General features: G+C 36.4%; 1 protein-coding gene across 1 annotated transcript in view; it reads right to left on the reverse strand.

Moving 5' to 3' along the window:
* ESF1 (ESF1 nucleolar pre-rRNA processing protein homolog) overlaps positions 1 to 20,471 on the reverse strand; it is a 59,888-nt gene that overhangs the window by 23,131 nt on the left and 16,286 nt on the right. The window contains exon 8 of the mRNA XM_082645901.1: positions 15,668 to 15,829. Within this exon, the coding sequence (XP_082502027.1) occupies positions 15,668 to 15,829 (162 nt within the window). The remainder of the gene's footprint in view (positions 1 to 15,667; positions 15,830 to 20,471) is intronic.

Genomic DNA, 20,471 nt, shown 5'->3' on the forward strand with positions numbered 1-20,471 from the left:
CTGTCACTATCTCCCTCCCCCTTCAGTTCTCTACCACTAAATTCCCCGGAATTCACAGTACATCATCAGTAAAAACTCAATTATTGTATCTCTGAACATTTTCTTCATCTTCTTGCTCTACCTGAAGCCTAGCTCTCCCCTGAAGATACTGCACAAGGCGGCAGCTTCAAGTGTTTGTTGGAGCTGCTGGTGGTGGCGGCAGCAGCGTTTGGTTTCTTCACAGCGCGCTCACACCAACTGGCCTAGGGAGGGGGTGGGTGTGTGGGTTATTAGTGCTCTGTATCCAGTTCTAGGAAGTGTGTTACTGGTCCAGGGTTAGGCAGAGTAACTAACTGACCAATAAAACAGAGAGCCAACCAATAGATCCACACAGGTTTGAAATACTGGCACCTGAAGGAGGTGACATGTCTGATTACTGGGAGAAAGGAGAGATTATTCAATAAATGGAAGAGGATAAAAAAGATCTGCCATGTAGAAGAAGTTGAAATTGGATTCCTACCTTATATCATACCAAAAAAAAAAAATCAACTCCTGATGAATCAAGGACTTAAAAGTCAAAAATCAGCCCCAAAGGATACATCTCCCATCAATGGTAACAAAGTTAAGAGCTTTCATGAGATATAGTTCATATACCATACAATTCACCCATTTAAAGAATAAAATTCAATGTTTTTTAGTACATTCACAGATACATGCAAGCATCACCACAGTCAATTTTAGAACGTTTTCTTCTTCTCAAAAAGAAACCCTATCTCTCACCCCTGCAGGACACTCTGACACCCCCACACCCTCCAACCACTAATCTATTTCTTGTCTCCATTGTCTGTTCTGCATATTTCATATAAAATATGTGGCATTTTGTGACTGGCTTCTTTCACTTAGCATAATACTTTCAAGGTTCATCCACTTTATAGCATATATCAGTACTTCATTCCTTTTTATGCACCCAGACTTTTCAGAAATACTTATAAGTTAGATGAAAATATATACAACGGAAAGCAAAGGAGTGAATACTGAAATCTGGATGATGGTTATTCTTAGGTATGGGGAAGCAGGAGAGATCAGATGGATAAATTTAAGTTGTTGCACAATTCTAGCTTTTATAGTGGGTTCACTTTTTACTAAAAATAAATAAATAAAAGGAGGTCATGCTGGACCAATGATGAAAGAGTGTCTTAATCCAGAGATTATAATGAATACACTTATGTGAACTAGAGGTACATAAGAATAAAAGGACAAGTTTAATAAACTTGACTATACCATTTTTGTTCTTCAAAAGACACTCTGAAGAGAGTAAAAAGGAAAATCACAAACTAGGAAAAGCTATGTGCAAAATATATGGCTGATGAAAGACAAGCCCAAAATATAGGAAGAACTCCAAACAGAGGAAGAACTCCTATGAATCACTAAAACACAGACAAAGAACACTACATAAAAAATGGTCAAAAGACATGAACAGGTATTTCACAGATAAGAAAGCAGGAAAAAAAATATTCTTTTCATTAGTAATTAGGCAAATGCCTGAGCAATCCTTTAAAAACGTAAGTTAGGTCATATCACTTCCATTTCCCATTGCATTTCAAGTAAAAGTTAAAGTCCATCCAGAGGTCTACAAAACCCTTTGTGACTTGGCCACCTCTCTGCCCTCACCTTCTATTACTGTCCACTCCCTGGTCTATTCTGCCTCATTATTCCTGAACAAATCAGAAATGCTTTCCCCTCAGGGCTTTTTGCATTTATTGCTTCCTCTGCCTGAAATGTTCTTTCCCAGGATAACACACAGAGTGCAATGTCTTTCCCATTAGCTCTTTGTACAAACGTCATTTTCTCAATGAAGCCTTCCATTACTGTCCTTTTTAAATGGCTACCCACTCCCACCCATGAACTTCCTGTTCCCCATCCAGGTTTTATCCTTTTGTTTCTATAGCCCTTAATCATCATCTTATTATTTTACCTATTTATTTGTTTAACAATTCCCTTCATCCCCTCTCCCCCAATGAATACACACACTAAAATGTAAGACCCCACAAAGGCCTGGATCTTTGTCTGTTTTGTTCAGTGCTATCAGAGAAGAGTCTGGCACACAGAGCAGGAACTCAACAAATATTTGAGAGTAATACACAAATTGAAACCATAATGAGATACCATTACTTACATACTCAATTGGCAAAAAATCACCTGACAATATAAATTAATGGTGAGGATAAAGAGCTATGGGAACTCACACTACTGGTTAGATTAAAATGGTACAAGCACCTGGGAAAACAATTTGGCATGACCTAGTTAAGGTAATCGTGAGCATGCTATACAACCAAGAAATTCTACACATATCCAAGAAATTCAATATATACCTAGGTGACAAGTCCAAGAATATTCACAAAGACATTGTTTATAATAGCAAAACACCACAATAACCAGCAATAGAACAGATATACTATGATATATCTACAATGGAATTCTATGTAACAGTGAAAATTAACGGACCATGTCTTCACATATGGATTATGAATAACTCTCAAAAATAGAACGTTAACAGCAAAAAGCAACTGACAGAAGAATACACAGAGGACGCTTTTACAAACTTCAAAATTAACAAAACTAAATCTAGGCTGTTTAGGGATACATGCATAGGTGGTAAAACGATTGTAGAGAAAAGGGGGATGATTAATATGGAATGCAGTTTCATAGTTTCTTCTGATAGAGAAAGGAAGAGGGTATAAGAGAGGAGCCTCACAGGCGACTGCATATGTTGGTAATGTTCCTTCTTAAGCTGGGTACACAGGTGTTCATTTTATTCTTTTCCTTTAAACTGTATACATACATAGTATTTACCTTTTGTATCCATGCTCTACTTTCCCACAATAAAGTTGTTTAAAAAAAAAAAGGGTAGTAAATGTTCAGTCTTTGACAACTGTGTGCTAAACTAGGTTTCACTGCCTTTTGTCATTTAATCCCCATCAGAACAGTAGGTACCTAAACTCAGATTTTCTGACACAAGCCCTCTATGCTCTTTCCATGGTCACAGTAAACTACTAATGCTATCCCAAACTTCATCATAAGACAGTCCCGATCTATACACTGTTTTTGGAAAATCCACCTGTAAACTGATGGCTTGAAACTTAGGGGTGTCTAATTGTTTTCCTCCCTGGGAGAGGTTCTGACTACAGAAGCTATTAACATAAGGGCATTTTGAGGCTGCAGTGCAACGGAAATGTCATTTCTAAATTAATTAAACAAAAAAATCTTTCTTTAAGAAAAATGAAAAGAAATGAAAAGCACTTCAACCTCCCTAGCATTTCAATATTTAACAACCTCTTTTTTTGTTGTTGTTGTTGTTTTGTTTTTTTGCTGTACGCAGGCCTCTCACTGTTGTGGCCTTTCCTGTTGTGGAGCACAGGCTCCGGACGCGCAGGCTCAGAGGCCATGGCTCACGGGCCTAGCCGCTCCGCAGCATGTGGGATCTTCCCAGACCAGGGCACGAACCTGTGTCCCCTGCATCGGCAGGTGGACTCTCAACCACTGCGCCACCAGGGAAGCCCTAACAACCTCTTAAGCTAGATTTTTCTTGCTGCAGTCTAAGTATTTTCTTCCACATATACTGGGCTGAGTTTATATACGTAAACTGTAATTCTGACTACTGCTAAAAAGACTTCCCAAATAACTATTAGGAAAGCAGTGTCTTCCCAACCTTCTTCCTATTATGACAGATATAAAAAATAATGCTTGGTCTTCCCTGGTGGTGCAGTGGTTGAGAGTCCGCCTGCCGATGCAGGGGACACAGGTTCGTGCCCTGGTCCGGGAGGATCCCACATGCCGCTGAGCGGCTGGGCCCGTGAGCCATGGCTGCTGAGCCTGCGTGTCCGGAGCCTGTGCTCCACAACGGGAGAGGCCACAACAGTGAGAGGCCCGTGTACCGCAAAAAAAAAAAAAAATGCTTGCACAGCACACTGGAGTAAATGGAGGAGGCTACCAGAGAAGGAAGCGAAGCTGGGGGCTGCTCTGGTTGGTCTAGAGGCTAAAGGGATCAATACTTGGGCAAATCTGTAATCCACAGGTGGTATGCTGGTTGGGGATCTCTGAAGTAGAGTACCTTTAAGGTTTACTCCTTTTCTATTATTTGTAATTAACTCAGAGTTTATTTCATTGGCAGTGTCCTTCACTGCAACATTGAAAAAGTTACAGAATGAGAATTAATAGAGAATGAAAGTAACACTGAAAATTAGGACTTCAATATATCCATGGCTTGTTATAAGCTAGCACTGTTTCTATTCTTAGGGATTCTCTGTTGACAGAAATCTACTAAAGTAATCTATGATGGGTCAAGCATTCTTTGGGTCCAAAAAGATGTCAGAATCTTGGAATACCAACTAACAACACGTATGCCTAGGAGCCTGCAGTGTTCAACAGCAAATACGCAAAGGCTTCCGTTGGCTTTTTTTTTTTTTTTTTAAGACTTTCAGAGCAGCTTATTAATCAGAAGACAGGCTTCTTAGACATTGTCACATATGTGATCCTGGCCGTAGACCAAACTGTTCCCACACCCTGAGAAGTCTGCTTCTGCTTCGAAATTATGAATCCAAATAAATTACTTTAAAAATATTTTTAAATCTCTCTATGCTTCCACAGAAAGAAGCAGTGACGGAAACCTAAAATGAAATATATTTTATGACAATCTAAAGTGACAATGCTTAGGAAAAGCTTGGTGAAGTCCAAGGCAGACAGATATCCCTAATTTATGCAAGCCAATTCTTAGAGAAGCATATGCCTTCAAAATGCATGCTTCAATTTACCACTGAGGCGTATCATTCCAAACACCAAGGGAACCCGCCCAAGTCAAATTATTGGCACTCATCTTTGGACATACATAGGATCAGATTTTCAAGTTTATGCCAAATAATTTTACAGATAAAAGTTTTCCATGTCACTGAATGAGTAGATTGAGCTAAGGCTATCTCTTGATAGCTCATTTGATGAGAACTATCCCCCACCCTCAATGAAGATTATCATGAGAGGGAGGAAAGTACTTGTACACTCTCTTCCCCTAGTAATTACATCAGGCAAATAGTGTCACTGTGTATTGAAAATAATACAGAGTCCCTCCCACACGATACCTGCAGATTTAACCTGCTTAGCTAGCTACCAGTTCAAGCCACAATATTTTTACCAGCTTTACCTTGGACCTCAAAGTTTTAAAGTATCATTGCATTATAGTCAGTGAGCAGTTGTCTACAATGGTCTAACCAAAAGGGCACTGAGAAAGGCTGGCAAATCTTTCAGAGCGCAGGAACATGGCATATGGTCCCAAAGTGGGATTAAGTTTTATATCAAACCAAAGAGCTATAGAAAGTACTTATGCCCTTTCCTTTATGTGGCTTCAAACCTTGAGCCAACTGTAGAAAATAGATTTGATTTTGTGTATTTTATCAGCATTTCTGAGGAGCCTTCATAAATTACAAAATAAGAAGCTCCTTAGTTAGCACCATGAATTAACAGAAGTGTTTCAAGATAAATGATAAGAGGCATGAAGATGTTCTACTCAAAGGAATTTATCCCTAAGAAAATTCAATATAAGGTTATTATGTCCTCCATAATAGCAAAACATTAGAAAGAGCCTAAAACATAAATTAGATACACAATGGAATGTGATGCAGGCATTATGATTAAAAGATTATTGAGAAACATGTAAAAATAAGTATGAGAAATGAAACAAAAAAGGAGAATGCAAAATGGGAGTATAATCAACTACATGTGCCTGTAGAAGATAATGGATAAAAATGAATGTGTAGGGCTTCCCTGGTGGCGCAGTGGTTGGGAGTCTGCCTGCTAATGCAGGGGACGCGGGTTCGGGCCCTGGTCTGGGAAGATCCCACATGCCGCGGAACAACTGGGCCCGTGAGCCACGGCTACTGAGCCTGCGCATCTGGAGCCTGTGCTCCAGCAACAAAAGAGGCCTCGATAGTGAGAGGCCCGCGCACCGCGATGAAGAGTGACCCCCCGCTTGCCACAACTAGAGAAAGCCCTCGCACAGAAGTGAAGAACCAACATAGCCAAAAATAAATAAATAAACAAATGTGGGTTTAAAAAAAAAAAAAAAAAAAAAAAGAATGTGTAATAGCTAAAACATGGAAGCAACCCAAGTGTCCATCAATGGATGAACTAGATAAGCAAAATGCGGCATATATACACATATATACACACATACATACCATGGAATATTACTCAGCCTTAAGAAGGATGCTACAACACGGATGAACCTTGAGGACACTCTGCTAACTGAAATAAGTCAGTGACAAAAATATGAATACTGTATGATTCCATTTATATGAGATACTTAGAGTAGCCAAAATCAGAGAGACAGAAAGTAGAATGGTGGTTGCCAGAGGCTGGGGGAGGGGCAATGAAGAGTTGTTTAATGGATATAGAGATTTGGTTTTATAAAGATGAAAATGCTGTGGAGATGGATGGTCGTGATGGCTGCACAATAGTATGAATGTTCTTAATACCACTGCACTACACACTTGAACATAGTTAAGATGGTAAAGTTTATGTTATGTATATTTTATCACAAAAAAATTGGGGAAAAAACCCAATGTGTTAAAGTAGTATAAGGTTATATGACTTTTCAATCTTAGAAAAAAAAAGAACAGCAATAATGAAACTGCTGAAAGTAGTCTGAGTGAATCCTGTCAAAATAACACATGGAACATGTGTGTGAAAAATGACAGCGTGCTAGCCAGGCAGTCAGTATATAGAATGATGACGTGGGACAACCTCAAATAGAATAGGCAAAAGCTCTGCTTTAAAGACCAAAGAATTCACAACTTCAAACAAATCACCATAGCTGTGGGCTGCAGGAAAACAACACATGAAACACACTCTCTGTGCTTGAACCGATTTTGGGCAGATTGTAAATCTAACGCGAAGTCAAAAAAAGTACTACTGTCTGGAAATAGTAGCTACAGATGCAAACAGTACAACTGACATGACGCACAGGCAGAGGGGGGAAAGGACGACATTAAGAGAATCAGTCTAGATGCTGGCAACCAGAAGCACTTATTGATTTATGTATTTAATTGGGACCCTAAAACAGCAGACCAATTAACCTAAAACTTCAAAAGGTATGGGAATTTTTAGCACTTTCTGAAACTACTACTATTATAAAAGTATCTTCAGTTTTGCTTTAGATCTTTTTTTTAAAAGCTTCTTGGAAAACTTAAAAAAAATTAAATCTTAATACTAACAGAGAAAATTATTGTTAAAATAATCCAGTAAATTCTGAGAAATTTACTGGCAACTCTACGGAGAAAATGTGCTACCACTGTTTTTAGATAACCCCAGCTGCTTCTCATTTTTATTACACATTCCACAAATGATTTAATTTTTCTTTTTTGGGGGGGGGCACAGCAAAAGTTTCAGCTTATCACTGTACAAGGCCCTTGTAGTCAACCTGTTAACTGGATGATTTAAGGAAGGAATGGACACCTAAGTTTTAAAATTCAAGCTATGTACTAGCTGTGTACAAGTTACGATAGTGCACTGCAAACTGGTTTCCTCCCCATCACCAAAACATGAAGCAAACTGCAAATTCTTTTTAGCTTATTTTAGTTTTCCATTTAATGCTCTCCTCTACACTGAACTCAAAATTTTAAACATCTGGTTATTTTACAAGTTCTGACCAAAAAAACAGTTTTGCGACTATATTTCAAATAATGGATACACTGGCAATAAATGGAAATAAGAGATATAGCCCAAAGTAAATAGTGAACAGGTTTTGAGATGTCTGAAAATTATAAAATGTTTGAAACCGGGCTGCCTAGCAAAATGAATGCCCAACTGACTCAAAACATTTTATTTCTAAATAAAGAATGAATAACACAATAGTCACAGATACAGGTCATTAATGTCTCTGTGTTTAAGCTTCCCATTGGGTCACTGAATACAGAAATGGAGATGGAATAAAGATGGGGAAAAAGGAAGTACAAAGGATAAAGAACAGATACTAGAATCAAACAGAACTACAGCTGTGAAACGTGGAGGAAAGAGTAAGTAGAGGGAGGAGGAGCTGCGACCCCACCTCTCGCCTCCGTGCACGGGAGTCAAGAGAGACTCCTCTTGCAGGGTGAGACAGCAAGGAGTCCTTCCTTCTTCTCTGCCTTCCACGTCTCCTTCAAAAGACTAAGAATCCCACAGCTCTGGGTGTATCCGACAAGATCTGCCCAGACACAGTCTCACCACTAGTACAGCTTTAAGAGGACAGTATTCATCTCATTATATCCTTTATCTCTATTTAATTCTGTCATCACAAGAAGTCCACAACTTCCAAATCATCCCTTCTCCTAAAAATATGCTGAATATTCCCATTCCCACCCTTCGCCAAAAAGAACATTTCTACACCTTAGTCCATCATAATCAGTCATTAATAGTTATTAACAAAATCCTCTTTATTCATTCCCTTGCTAATTTGAGTCTCACTGAAACCTGGCTCTTCTCTGAGGACACGGTTTCTCCTGCAGCTCTTCTAGGTGGTGAATTTTTCTCTCCCACAGTCTGTCCATCTTGCTACTCACTGCCAACTCCAGTCCACTGGCTGGTCTTACTCCTACAGTCCCCAACTTTTAGTAACATATTATCAGACTATACCATCTACTCCCCCGTACTGCAGAGATCTAATGACTATAGTCACACCCCTCACTTCTTGAACAGCTAAGCTTTGGCTCACTGCCACTCTCTCCAATTCTGGCCCTGTCATAATTCTTGGTGATTCCGATATCCACACAGATGACTGTTCCAACACCCTGTGCCTCACAGTTCACTGACTATTATTCCATACTCCCTGTAATCTCAGAAACTCCCCCCATAACTAGAACTGTCATTATCCAAACTGCAAACACACCATAATCTTAATTTCAAGTATCCTACTCCTCAACCATTAGCTCCAATCCTTGCATTTTATTCTCTCTAGTACTCCAAGGCTAACAATTCTTTTGTCTCACAGGGACCTACAGTCCATCAATCCTCTGACCTTTCCCCTATCCGTCACCCCCAATATACCCTCATTTCCCTCCTAACCCAACATAGATACTATGGTCCATCATTACAATCACCCCCTCCCCCCCTCATCCCTACTCTCAGCTGATGACTTTACTTCCCATTTCACTAGGAAAATATAAGCAAATAGAAGAGTACCACAAGCTCCCACCACCATTTCTACTCATACCCTCTGTGACCATATTCCTTCCCTTCTCTCCTGTACAATGGATGAAATGTCCATGCACATCTACCAAAGGCCAATTCCTCCACTCGAGCAAAAACATTCCAACTCCTTTTGCCTACTTTAGAATGTAGTTCTCTGCATCATTTTTCCTGTCTGTGGATCACTCCCAGAAGTAATATAGCATGCTGTTATTTCCTCTCATATTAAAGAAAAATGCTCTCTTGATCTCACTTTCCCTTCCAGTTTCTAGAGGGAGTTCTACTAGCATAAGTTAGAATGCTAACTAACAAATGTAGAAGAAATGACAGAAACAGAAAATCAATATTTTGCAACCAACAATATAATAACTGATTCAAGCAAGGATCTATAAATCTATAAATCTATAACATCACCAAGTAAAATGTTGGGGAACAGGATATTCACACACTGCACAAATTACCTATCAGTTACAAAAGAAAAAGTGGAGCTTTATGATGGAAAAATCAGTAGGACACCACCTTAACTGAGTGAGCAAAGTTAACAGCACAAAAAATGGGACAAACTGACATTATGTGCCTCTGATGTGAAGCAATGGGAAGTATACAACATTATTCATGGAAAATTCTTGCCAAAAACTTTTCAGCTGAATTGTGAGGAAACAATCAGACAAATCCAGATTGTGGGTATTCTATAAGTCAACTACTGTAGACACTTTAAAACTGACTGATCCTGGATCAGGAAAAAACACCGTAAAGAGTATTACTGGGGGCCTCCCTGGTGGCGCAGTGGTTGAGAGTCCGCCTGCCGATGCAGGGGATACGGGTTCGTGCCCCGGTCTGGGAGGATCCCATATGCCGCGGAGCGGCTGGGCCCGTGAGCCATGGCCGCTGGGCCTGCGCATCCGGAGCCTGTGCTCCGCAACGGGAGAGGCCACAACAGTGAGAGGCCCGCGTACCGCAAAAAAAAAAAAAAAAAAAAAAAAAAAAAGAGTATTACTGGAACGAGTGAGAAATTTGACCACTATTTTAACGATATTAAATTCCCTTAGTGTGATAATAGCGTCATGCTTATGTAGAAGAATGTCTTTGTTTGGAAGTTACATGTCAAAGTATTTTTTTAAGGATGAAGTGTGATGATGCCTGCAACTTCCTAATCGTCAAATATTTTAGAAAAAGGAGTTGTCTCTCCTAACTGTCTCCAATTCCACTCCTCATTCTCTCCTAACCCCATTAAGCTCATCCTCCCCATTCCACCAGAACTCTTCAATGGTCTCTACATTGCTAAATCCCATGGTCTTTCTTAGTCTGTATTTTACTGACCCATCTTCTCACTGAAATGCATTCTTCACTTGGCCACCTGGATACCCCACAACCCTGAATTTCCTCCTTTGTTTCTGGTAGCTTCTTCCCAGCTGCCTCTGGATGGTCCCTGCTCACCTCTCCTCAACCTCTAAATGCTGGAGTACTCCAAGTGATCAATTTTTGAACCTCTTTTCTTTTCTACTTACAATCACTCCGTTGGTGTTCTTTACTTACAGAGATCTGTACAATGAAGATTCTCAAATTTATATCTCCAGTCTTGACCTGTTCCCTGAACTTTAAACTGGATATACAACTATCTACTTGGCATGTCTATTTCAATATATAATAGGCATCTTACATGTGACGAAGAGAATTTCTGAAGTTCCCTTGAAAACCTGTCCAACTCACAATCTTTATTATCTCAGGATTATTACAATAGCCTCTTGACTTATCTCCCCAATTCTGTCCTTCCCTGCCACTTTAATCTACTCTCAAGTAGAGCAGCCAGATTGGTCCTGTTAAAAATAAGTCAGCTCCTCTTTTTATTGTATCTATGGGATGATGGATGCTAACTAAACTTATTGCAGTAATCATTTTACAATATATGTAAGTCAAACTATTATGCTGTACACCTTAAACGTATACAGTAACATATGTCAATTATATGTCAATAAAACTGGAAAAAACCCAAGTCAGATCTTATTGCTCCTCAGCTTAAACACTCCAATGGTTTCTCATCTCACTCAGAGATGTTCAAGCCCTTAAAATGGTCTGCAAGACCCTCATGATCTGGCCCCATCACCTCTCTGACATCCATTATTCTCTCCTTCACTCACTCACTGTGGTCACACTATTCTCTGTGCTGCTCCTCAAACACACTAGATAAGCCACAGCTTCAAGGCCACTCACTTGCTATCCCCTCTGCTCGCACACTCTCCTCTGCATGGCTCACCCCCGACCTCCACTTCCTTTAGTCTCTGCTCAAATATCTTTCTTACTAAAGACTTATCTGTCTCCCCTTAACCAGAAATATAAGCTTTATGAGGTCTAGGATTTGTATGTTTTGCTCACATGGTGTCTAGAATGGTTCTTGGCATATGCTCAATATTTGAAGGGAAGTTGAGGCACTGCAGGATGATGAGTAGAAAAAAGACCAGATATCCTTTTCACCTGTGTCTATTAATCAGGAGATAACTAAGAAAAAGAGGACTTTTATCATATCTAATTTCCTTTAAGATTATAGACAAAGAAACTTGTCATTATCTGTTCATATTCTGGATGAAATTTCAAAGATTAAAATACATGGCTTGCAGTATCTACAACAAAAAATTATTATCACATAAATTATTAGGGGAGGTTATTTAATATATGAGATAAAACTCATTATGCTTTATTTATATGTATATTACAAATTCCCTAATGAGGCACATTCATCAATAAAGTCTCAATATGCTAATTACATGTGTTACTTTCTCTACTCATCAAAATGAGTCAGGCAGGATACCTTATTAGCAACACATTGAGATGGGCAATGTTACTCCACAACCAAACAATGAATTACAACGTTCCTTAAAAATCTTAAAATTCAACATTTTTAATCATTTATAATCTCAATTAATAATGCTGTATTATCACACCTCCATGAGGAACTAAAATATCAAGAGAAAGAGTAGTTCACTCTAGTTGTTACACCCATGTACCTGTTATCTGCTTCCCTTAACACTTACCCTCAAAGAATTAAACTCCTAATGTTACTATGTTGTATAATCCAACGTAAAAAGATAGGAAGTTTAAACAGTCTAAACTAAAATTTCTTTCAAGCCACGCCAAGTGCAGCAACTGTTAGTGATTATTAAGAGTACTTATTTTTCTGCAGAGTTTAATATTTTGGAAATTCAAGCCACAGAAAAACTGATGCATGATATACTATAATCTCATACTGACCCTCTGTGGTTTACTGAAGTATAACATCAAAAAAGTCCTGCGGTTCAGGGTAATTGTTACTGGGAACATACATTTCTCAAGACACAAATTCAACAAAATACACGTGTGATATGAATAGTACTGTGTAGCTTACAAAGTACTCTATAATATCTCAAATTAAGCAAGAAAGGTATTATTAGTCCCACTTTCCAAATAAGTAAACTGAGATCCTGAAAGAGTAGTTCATTTTTCTCATTTAACATGTCTAGTATGTAAAAGACCCTTTACATTTACATATACAAAAAAAACGCACGCACGCACTTGTGTGCACATCCATACCAAAGATTCACAGGGTAGTAATACCCCATACGGGGCCTTCAAAAATACTATGGTTAAAGACTTTAAAAAATGCATTATACAGCAAAATATCAACTTTCCTTCATTCATCTAAGAGTAAAAATTACATAGCGAATTTTGATGATAATTCCATGAAACTGGCACTTTCATCATTGTTGAAGGCATTAAAAACCGGTACAACCCTTTTGGAAAGCAATTTGGCAGTAGACAAAGACAAAGACAAAGACAAAGACACAAAAAGTGTCCATGTCCTTTCCTAGTAATTCCATTTCTGGGAAGCTAGCCTATGAAAATAATTTAAAATATGGAAAAAGCTATAGATTATTTATAACATTCTAGATGTTTGGCATCTGAGATTTAAAATTTGAGGCTTGGACACTGGTAGTTTTAACAGCTTGTAAGAGAACCACAGGTTGATCTGTAGCATATGTAAAGTGGCTACGTGAGTGAGGAAGTCATGTTACTAACTGATGAGTGAGCCTGACTGCCAGCATTAGCTTCTCCTTGTGGTCTCTACAAGTTCTCACATGCACAGACGTTTCTAAAATGGGGTGGGTGGGTGGGAATAAGCATCTTTGTTAAAAAACTGTTTTTATAAGTAAAAGGCCCTAAAATAGCAAGCCTATTACTTGGCTGGTGATAAAAGTGAAGAGATCTAAGGAAGTACTGATATTTGTGGGTTTGGGAATGCTAACAGCCTTAGATCAAATTTCTTTTCAATGCCATGGTCCTATTGTAATGAAAGATCAGAAACATGACTAAATATTCAACAATAGAGAATTCTGATAAATTAAACCACAATCTACCTAATCACTCAGTGGCTGAATAAGGGTAATGGAATTACAGATGCTAATTTTTCATTTTACATTTTCAAAATATTTTATATGACATTAATATCACATCCACAAATAGCAAAGTCAAGATAAAAATGTACTGCTAAATATAAGAGGGAACAGTCGCTAATTCATCACATGAGATCAGCATTACCCTGATACCAAAAGCTAATTAAGGACATTTCAAGAAACGAAAACTATAGACAAATATTCCTCATTAACACAGGTTCAAAAATCTTTTATGAAACATTACTAAACTGAGTCCAGGAATATAAAAAAAGTACAATGAACCATGACTAAGTGAGGTTTATCCTAGGAAAACTGTACTGCTTAAATCTTCCTATGCATCACTTTTTGGTATTTGCACTACATAACTGTACTAATAAAGACAAAGGTTAGATCTGGCCCATTCAATATAGCTCTAAAATATTTAATATAAAACTTTGCAATCAACTTTATTTTAAATATTCTTTCTCAAATAGTCATCTGAATACCTAAATTCAAAATATGTTCATTTAAAATATCTTCATTCAACAAGCTCATTCTAAGATTAGAATTAAGCTACAATTACAACATACTTGACTAAAAGACAAAATCCAACATTTCTTGGAATCATAAATCCAAGGACCTCATATAAAAAAATTTCTTCACACATGTCTGAGTGGTATGGTTGTATTGCCTTATTGTGAGACTTACTGACAAAGGATACTCAACTCCTTAAAGCAGCCTCTGTGCTCTTCTGATCAACAATCCTAACGATATAGAGAATTCCTCTTTACCTTACACTGAAATCTACTTTCCTTCAACTTTTATCCACTGGTAAAAGCACTGACTTCTGAGGTAGTATGTGAGATTAAGTCTCTGTTTACGTACTCAGCCTCCAAGTACTTGAAAATAACTATTAAGTCACTTTTTAGACTTTTCCTCTCCAGGCTAAATTAATTGAGTTCTCTCAACCACTGTTCATAGGATAACACTACTAAACTTCATTTTTTCTTACCACCACTTCCTGCAAAAGCCAAACATTTAAAACAAATGGGTTATAACATAGTACCATGTTCCTACAGAAATAGGCAGAAGATATGTGTATATCCTAATAAATTTACTGCAAGAGTCAATCAATCCTCAAATATCAAAATATCGTAGTTCCCCCCCCCCAAATAAAAACAACCTAAGAAAACAGATATTTTACTCTCAGTGCAAAAACATACTAGTGTAAGAAACAGAAGTAACTGAATATAGAACAGTTAATGCAATGGTGCTATAAGTAGTATTTTTTCATCTAGAGATGAATTGAGGCTAAAAGAATTGAATCCTTGTCAAAAATTATACCTACCTTTAAAAGATATACATATATGTAAAAAGCAGTAATTTGAAAAAAAAAAACCCACGTTATTTGCAAAGGTACATGCTGATTTGCCCAGGATTGTTAAGAAAAAATGCATATGCTAGAAAACAACCCTCGTTTATCCTAGCTTTTCTTTGTTTAGCTTTGACATGGTTTTAATGTTATTGTACTAGTATTGGGTTATTGAACTCTTCAAGGCAGTTATAAAAACCACTTACGATGCTATACTTCTTTGTTCAAAAATACTCAAACATTGCACAATTGAGACAGAAAACTATGTATTACATATTTTGTGTTAGTGAAACCTCACTAATTAAAGTCTAGTAGCAGTTACTGGAGGAAAGTCCACTTATTAATAACATATTTTGAAAAAAAGTTTAATGACTTTAGAATACATGGTGCCTGGATTCAAATTTCTATAACCTGAGAATACTGGAATCAAACCTAGGAAAGGTCTACTTTTATAAATGGATAATTTGTAGTTAGTAAATTAAAGAGACAAAGAATAAGCCGCAGTAGTAGAAAACGCTGGTGCTAAAGTGAATTAAATCATGCATGCAGATATCATGTTATCTTCCTCACCAAAACACTCCTTGAAAATGTGATTTTTTTTAAGTTTATGTTTCCAAAGAGTTGATATTCTTTTCTTTTATATCCAACATCCCCAAACAAAGGAAAACAAGTGAATATTTAGTTAGTATCTAATTCTTACCTGGAACCCACTTAATTTCCATTTCCATATCATTTTCTTTGCCTTTCTTTTCTTTTTCTTGAATAACTTGCAAGAGCTGCCTATATTTAGCAATTTGTTCTTCATCATCCTTCTGGCTTCTTTTTGTTTTCCCACCTTCTTCTACACTGACTCCATCATCACCTAACAAAAAAATCAATTTCATTTAATACACAGAAATAATTTACTTCTAACTTCAGTGTTTAATCTCAGTCACTGCAGCACCCTCCTAAACAACGTCAGATACACTATAACAATAGAATATCAAAATCAGACTTAAATTTCTTAATACAAAATGAATTAAATGACTTAGGTCTTGTTTATAATAAAAATCAGTTGCAATATAAGTTAGCATGGTCACAATATTACACTTGGGAATCTCTTTTTATTAAAATTCATATATCAAAATAATCCTGTAGTCATGTAACATCCTTGGACTTTTCCACCCTACAAGCAAGATAGCAGGGATGGCACTTTTTTCCTCTTTATGTCTCCCACCATCCAACAGTGTGGCTTTAAAATGTATGGTCAATAAAAAGAGCCTGAATAGTGTTGGGATGCATCTGATAAATGGATTTAGCCATTCATGCTGATGATACAGATAAAGGAAGTTCCCTGTAATCCAAAACAAAGAATAATGAGTCCTTTCCATTTGAGAGTGAGCAAGCATGCTTACTCTCAGGATCTCATTAATACATTAAGAATAAAAATGAATAAATTAGAAGTTTGTGCAATTAATTTCCTCATGTGGAAAATATTCACGTTTACATTTCCTAATTTCATAAAAATAATTATAATACAATGGAACAGTATAAAATTCATGGGCAAAAGCTACCAAAGAAAACTAATATGTGAAAAGTTTGTTTGCTCTATATTTCCACTGTAATTCTCCAAGTCAAAAACATAAATTAAGAACCTGGATTTTAATGCAAAACATACTTACTGAATTGACTAAATGTCCCCAGTAAAGGAAAATTTAGAAGTAGCATACAGAAGACCCTCCCTTCTATGAGCTATGGCTAACTGGTCACTAAATATGTCTGACATTACTAAGCATTCAGCTGTGAAACATCAATGTTAACAGACTGTCCTAACATTTTCAAAAAGGTGATGTGAAAAAAATTGGTTAAGTAAATGTTTTTATAGTTTTTTTCTCTAAATGAATAAAAAATAGTCCACGACATTCTTTCCATCCTATCACACTTTTACATTTTCACTCAAACAGCTGAAATTCATTTTTTTCCTGTTTGTGCTTTGTGCCACAATAATAATGTTGGATGGAATTCTGTCATGTATCCCGTAATTCAATGGATAAAACATCAGGAACACATTAACAAAATGGCAATGTATTTCTTTCTATTAAAAGCTTACTTCTGAAAATATAATTAGAAGCAAGCTCCTTCCAGGTTGAAATTTTAGTGGTAAGTCTCTGATGGCCTACTTTAAATTGATTTTTTTCCAGTACTAAAATTTTACTTTCTGAATCTCTAAAATGTGGGTTAACTCATGGAAGTCTGTTTTTTCCCAATTCAAGGACAAAACTTTGTGAAAGCCTTAATAATATAAAAGGAGTAAAAAATTAACTGTAAGTGTAAGAAACCCTGGTATGATCTCTTATAAACTACAACAGGAACATATAGTAACTCTAAGGCATTCAAATATACTAATGTATCTAGCAGAGGTACTAAACTATAGATTAAAGTGACTTTGCAATCAATTAAAATACTGAAGAAAAATAAAAATGCATGCTTTAAAAAAGTTAATTAGTATATTTCAAACAAAAAGCCATTAATCCTTAAAGTTTTAGAAGTAAAGACATATGACATGAGGTAGTATGCTAAGACTTTACATACATTATCTCAATTTTTCCAACCATGAGTAGGTACTATTATGATCCTCATTTCATACCTTTGGAAAGAAAGGCTTGAGAGCTAAGAAAACCTAACCTAAGTAACTTCACTATGTGCTGAAGTCAGGATTTGAAATCAGCAAAATCCAAGACCTTAACAAGAATATACTGACAAATTAATGGTTATCTTCCCATAATATTTGCTGCCCTAATGTATTCAATAATGTCATTTCAAAATCTAGTTAAGTTCTCCCAAACCAAACAAAGAAAACCTATTTGAAAAACTTGTATTCAATCTTCTCAAGAATACACAGAATGATCTTTTTTCCTTTATCTTAGAGCTGCTACTAAAGAAAAACTACCCAGAATTTTCAGGAAAGTGCTAAATGACCATATAGGTATATAAATTTTAAAAAATGTAGATAAATTAGTGTATCTATGGGGGTAAAAAATGTAAAGGCTATTTGAGAAAGACTCAGCTGTTCTGTATACACTAAAAATAACATGGTCACTCAACTGTTTGGAATGCCAAAGAAATTAACAAGCATCAGCCATCAAGGCCTTAAATGTGAAGGCTTTTGTGTCCATATAACTACCACTGCAAATCATATACTTTTTCAAAGACTATTAGATACCTAAGAAATTATATGGTTTTATTAATATGAGATTTCTGAACAAAGAAACTGGAATGATTAAACATGATTCTCCATTCAATGTGTAAACAGAGTTCAAGAGTAATACTTTATGAAAAACTTAGATCAGTGAAGCAATATCTTCAGTAGTCTAAAATCATAGGATCTTAAGAAAGTTAAGGTTTAATGGTCCTGTGATAATACTAAAGAAGCATTTTAGGATTTATTTAATTTCACATTTATAAAATTATAAATTATAAAAACAATATATATGCAAAAGAAAAACCAAAAGGACAGGTATGAAAGATGTCAGGCTATAAATAAAAGTAATATTCACTCCTGCTAATTTAAAATACTTTATGTTTAACTTATATGGTTCTTCATTTGCTGTCAGCATATAATTCTATCTTACTCATAATTGTGCATGAGAATTCATCTAATAAACGAAAATGAAAGTGTGAAGATATCTGGGAGAGAGTATCAACCAAAAACTAATAAGAAATTACAATCAAGCAACCAAATTTCCAAACAGAGCCAGATCCAATATAAGGGAAAAGGGGTTTTTTTGGCCCTATTTTTAAAAAATGATCTATTTTAAGCAAACAACATATATAATTTTAAAATACACCATCGATCGTTTTAATCGTCAAAAAAATTTTTAGATAAAGATATAGACAATCTGAGAACTTCTGCTTCCATTAATGGAAGCTAGGTACACTTCAGACCAACCATTTTACTGAGGACATCAAGCTGTATGAAATGTTTTTAAAAATCTTTTTAAAAGATTCAGAGGGATTTAAAAAAGAAAAAAAGAAAACTTCAAAGAACTGACAAATTAGTGAAGAATTACCAAGTCAAAATCAAGGAGAAGATGGTGATCAGAGAGATGACCCCAGTGTTCAAGACCTATTTGCCCTGAGTGCATGTACTGATCTACCAAAGAAACAGCAGTGAGACTAACCTACAGTTCTGGTAGCCTGGCAGGCCAAGAAAACAAAAGTTAAAGAACCAGCTAGTACCCCCACATTTAGTAGGGACCCAAAAGGATATACTCCAGGGCAAGGGTCAACCAGAAGTAAACTAGCTCTCACACAGACTTGCATTGCCCACTAGATCCAGGGAACCTCAAGTCTTAAAACTTGGAGTGATGTGGTTCCAGAATGACCAGAGTAAATGAAAGCCCTCTCTGATGAGACACTCTCACCTCAAATATCAAACCGGCAGAAAAAGTTAACCAGGCATACAAGTGAACAGGAGAAGTATCTTGTAAAGTAACAGAAATCAACCCCAAAAGATTTGAAATAAATACTGAAATTATCAGACATACACTACAAAAACATGTTTCCTCTATTTACAGAAATAAAAGAAGGCACTGAAAATAACTGCAATGAGTAAAAAATGTTAAAAAGTTGATATTGCTGATCTGAAAAATAGTCAAACTGGACTTTTACAAGTAAAAAAATATAATAATCAAAATTAACTCAATGAACAGTCCATAAGCAGATTCAACACTGCTGAAGAGAGAATTAGTGGACTGGAAGATAGGTAAGAAAAAATATTCAGAAAGCAGCACAGAAATACAATAGATAAAAAATACAGGAGAGAAACAACATGGAAGTTACAGTGAAAAGATCTAACATATATTTAATTGGAGTCCCAGAGGAGAGGGGAGAATACCTGAACAGATAATGGCTGAGAATATTCCAAAACTGATTGAAAGATACCATGCCACAAATGCAAGAAAAACAACAAACCCCAAGCACAATAAATTTTAAAAATCTATTCTTAGTTCATATTAAAACTGCAGAAAAACAAAAAGGAAGAGAAAACTTTAAAAACAGTCAATGAATAAAATCCAGGCAATCTTCAAAAGACTGAAAAAAGTAAACTGACGGCTGACTTCTCAAAAACAACAATGAAGCCAGAAGCCAGCAGGATATTATCCTCAATGTGGAGACAGGAGGACTGTCCACCTAGAATTTTTTTACCAGTGAAGATATCTTCACAAATGAAGGCAAAAAAGGAAATTTTTAGACTAAACTAAAATTCAAGAGCTTGACACCAGTAGATACTACTGGAAATTATCAAAGATATACTTAGGGCAGAAGGAAAATGATCCCAGACAGATGTATGAGATTTATAAAAGAATAAGGAGCAAAAGCAGTATGGAAAATGTGGGTAAATTTAAACAAAAGAGTAATATTAACATCCTATGGGACTTAAGAATTACAATATACAGAATAGCATGAAAGTTGTTTTAAGATTCCTTGTATTCTCTAGGAGGGTATAAATATTAATCAGCATT

This window comes from Mesoplodon mirus (genome assembly GCF_964341445.2).
Source record: "Mesoplodon mirus genome assembly, chromosome: 15".
Lineage (NCBI taxonomy): Eukaryota > Metazoa > Chordata > Mammalia > Artiodactyla > Ziphiidae > Mesoplodon > Mesoplodon mirus.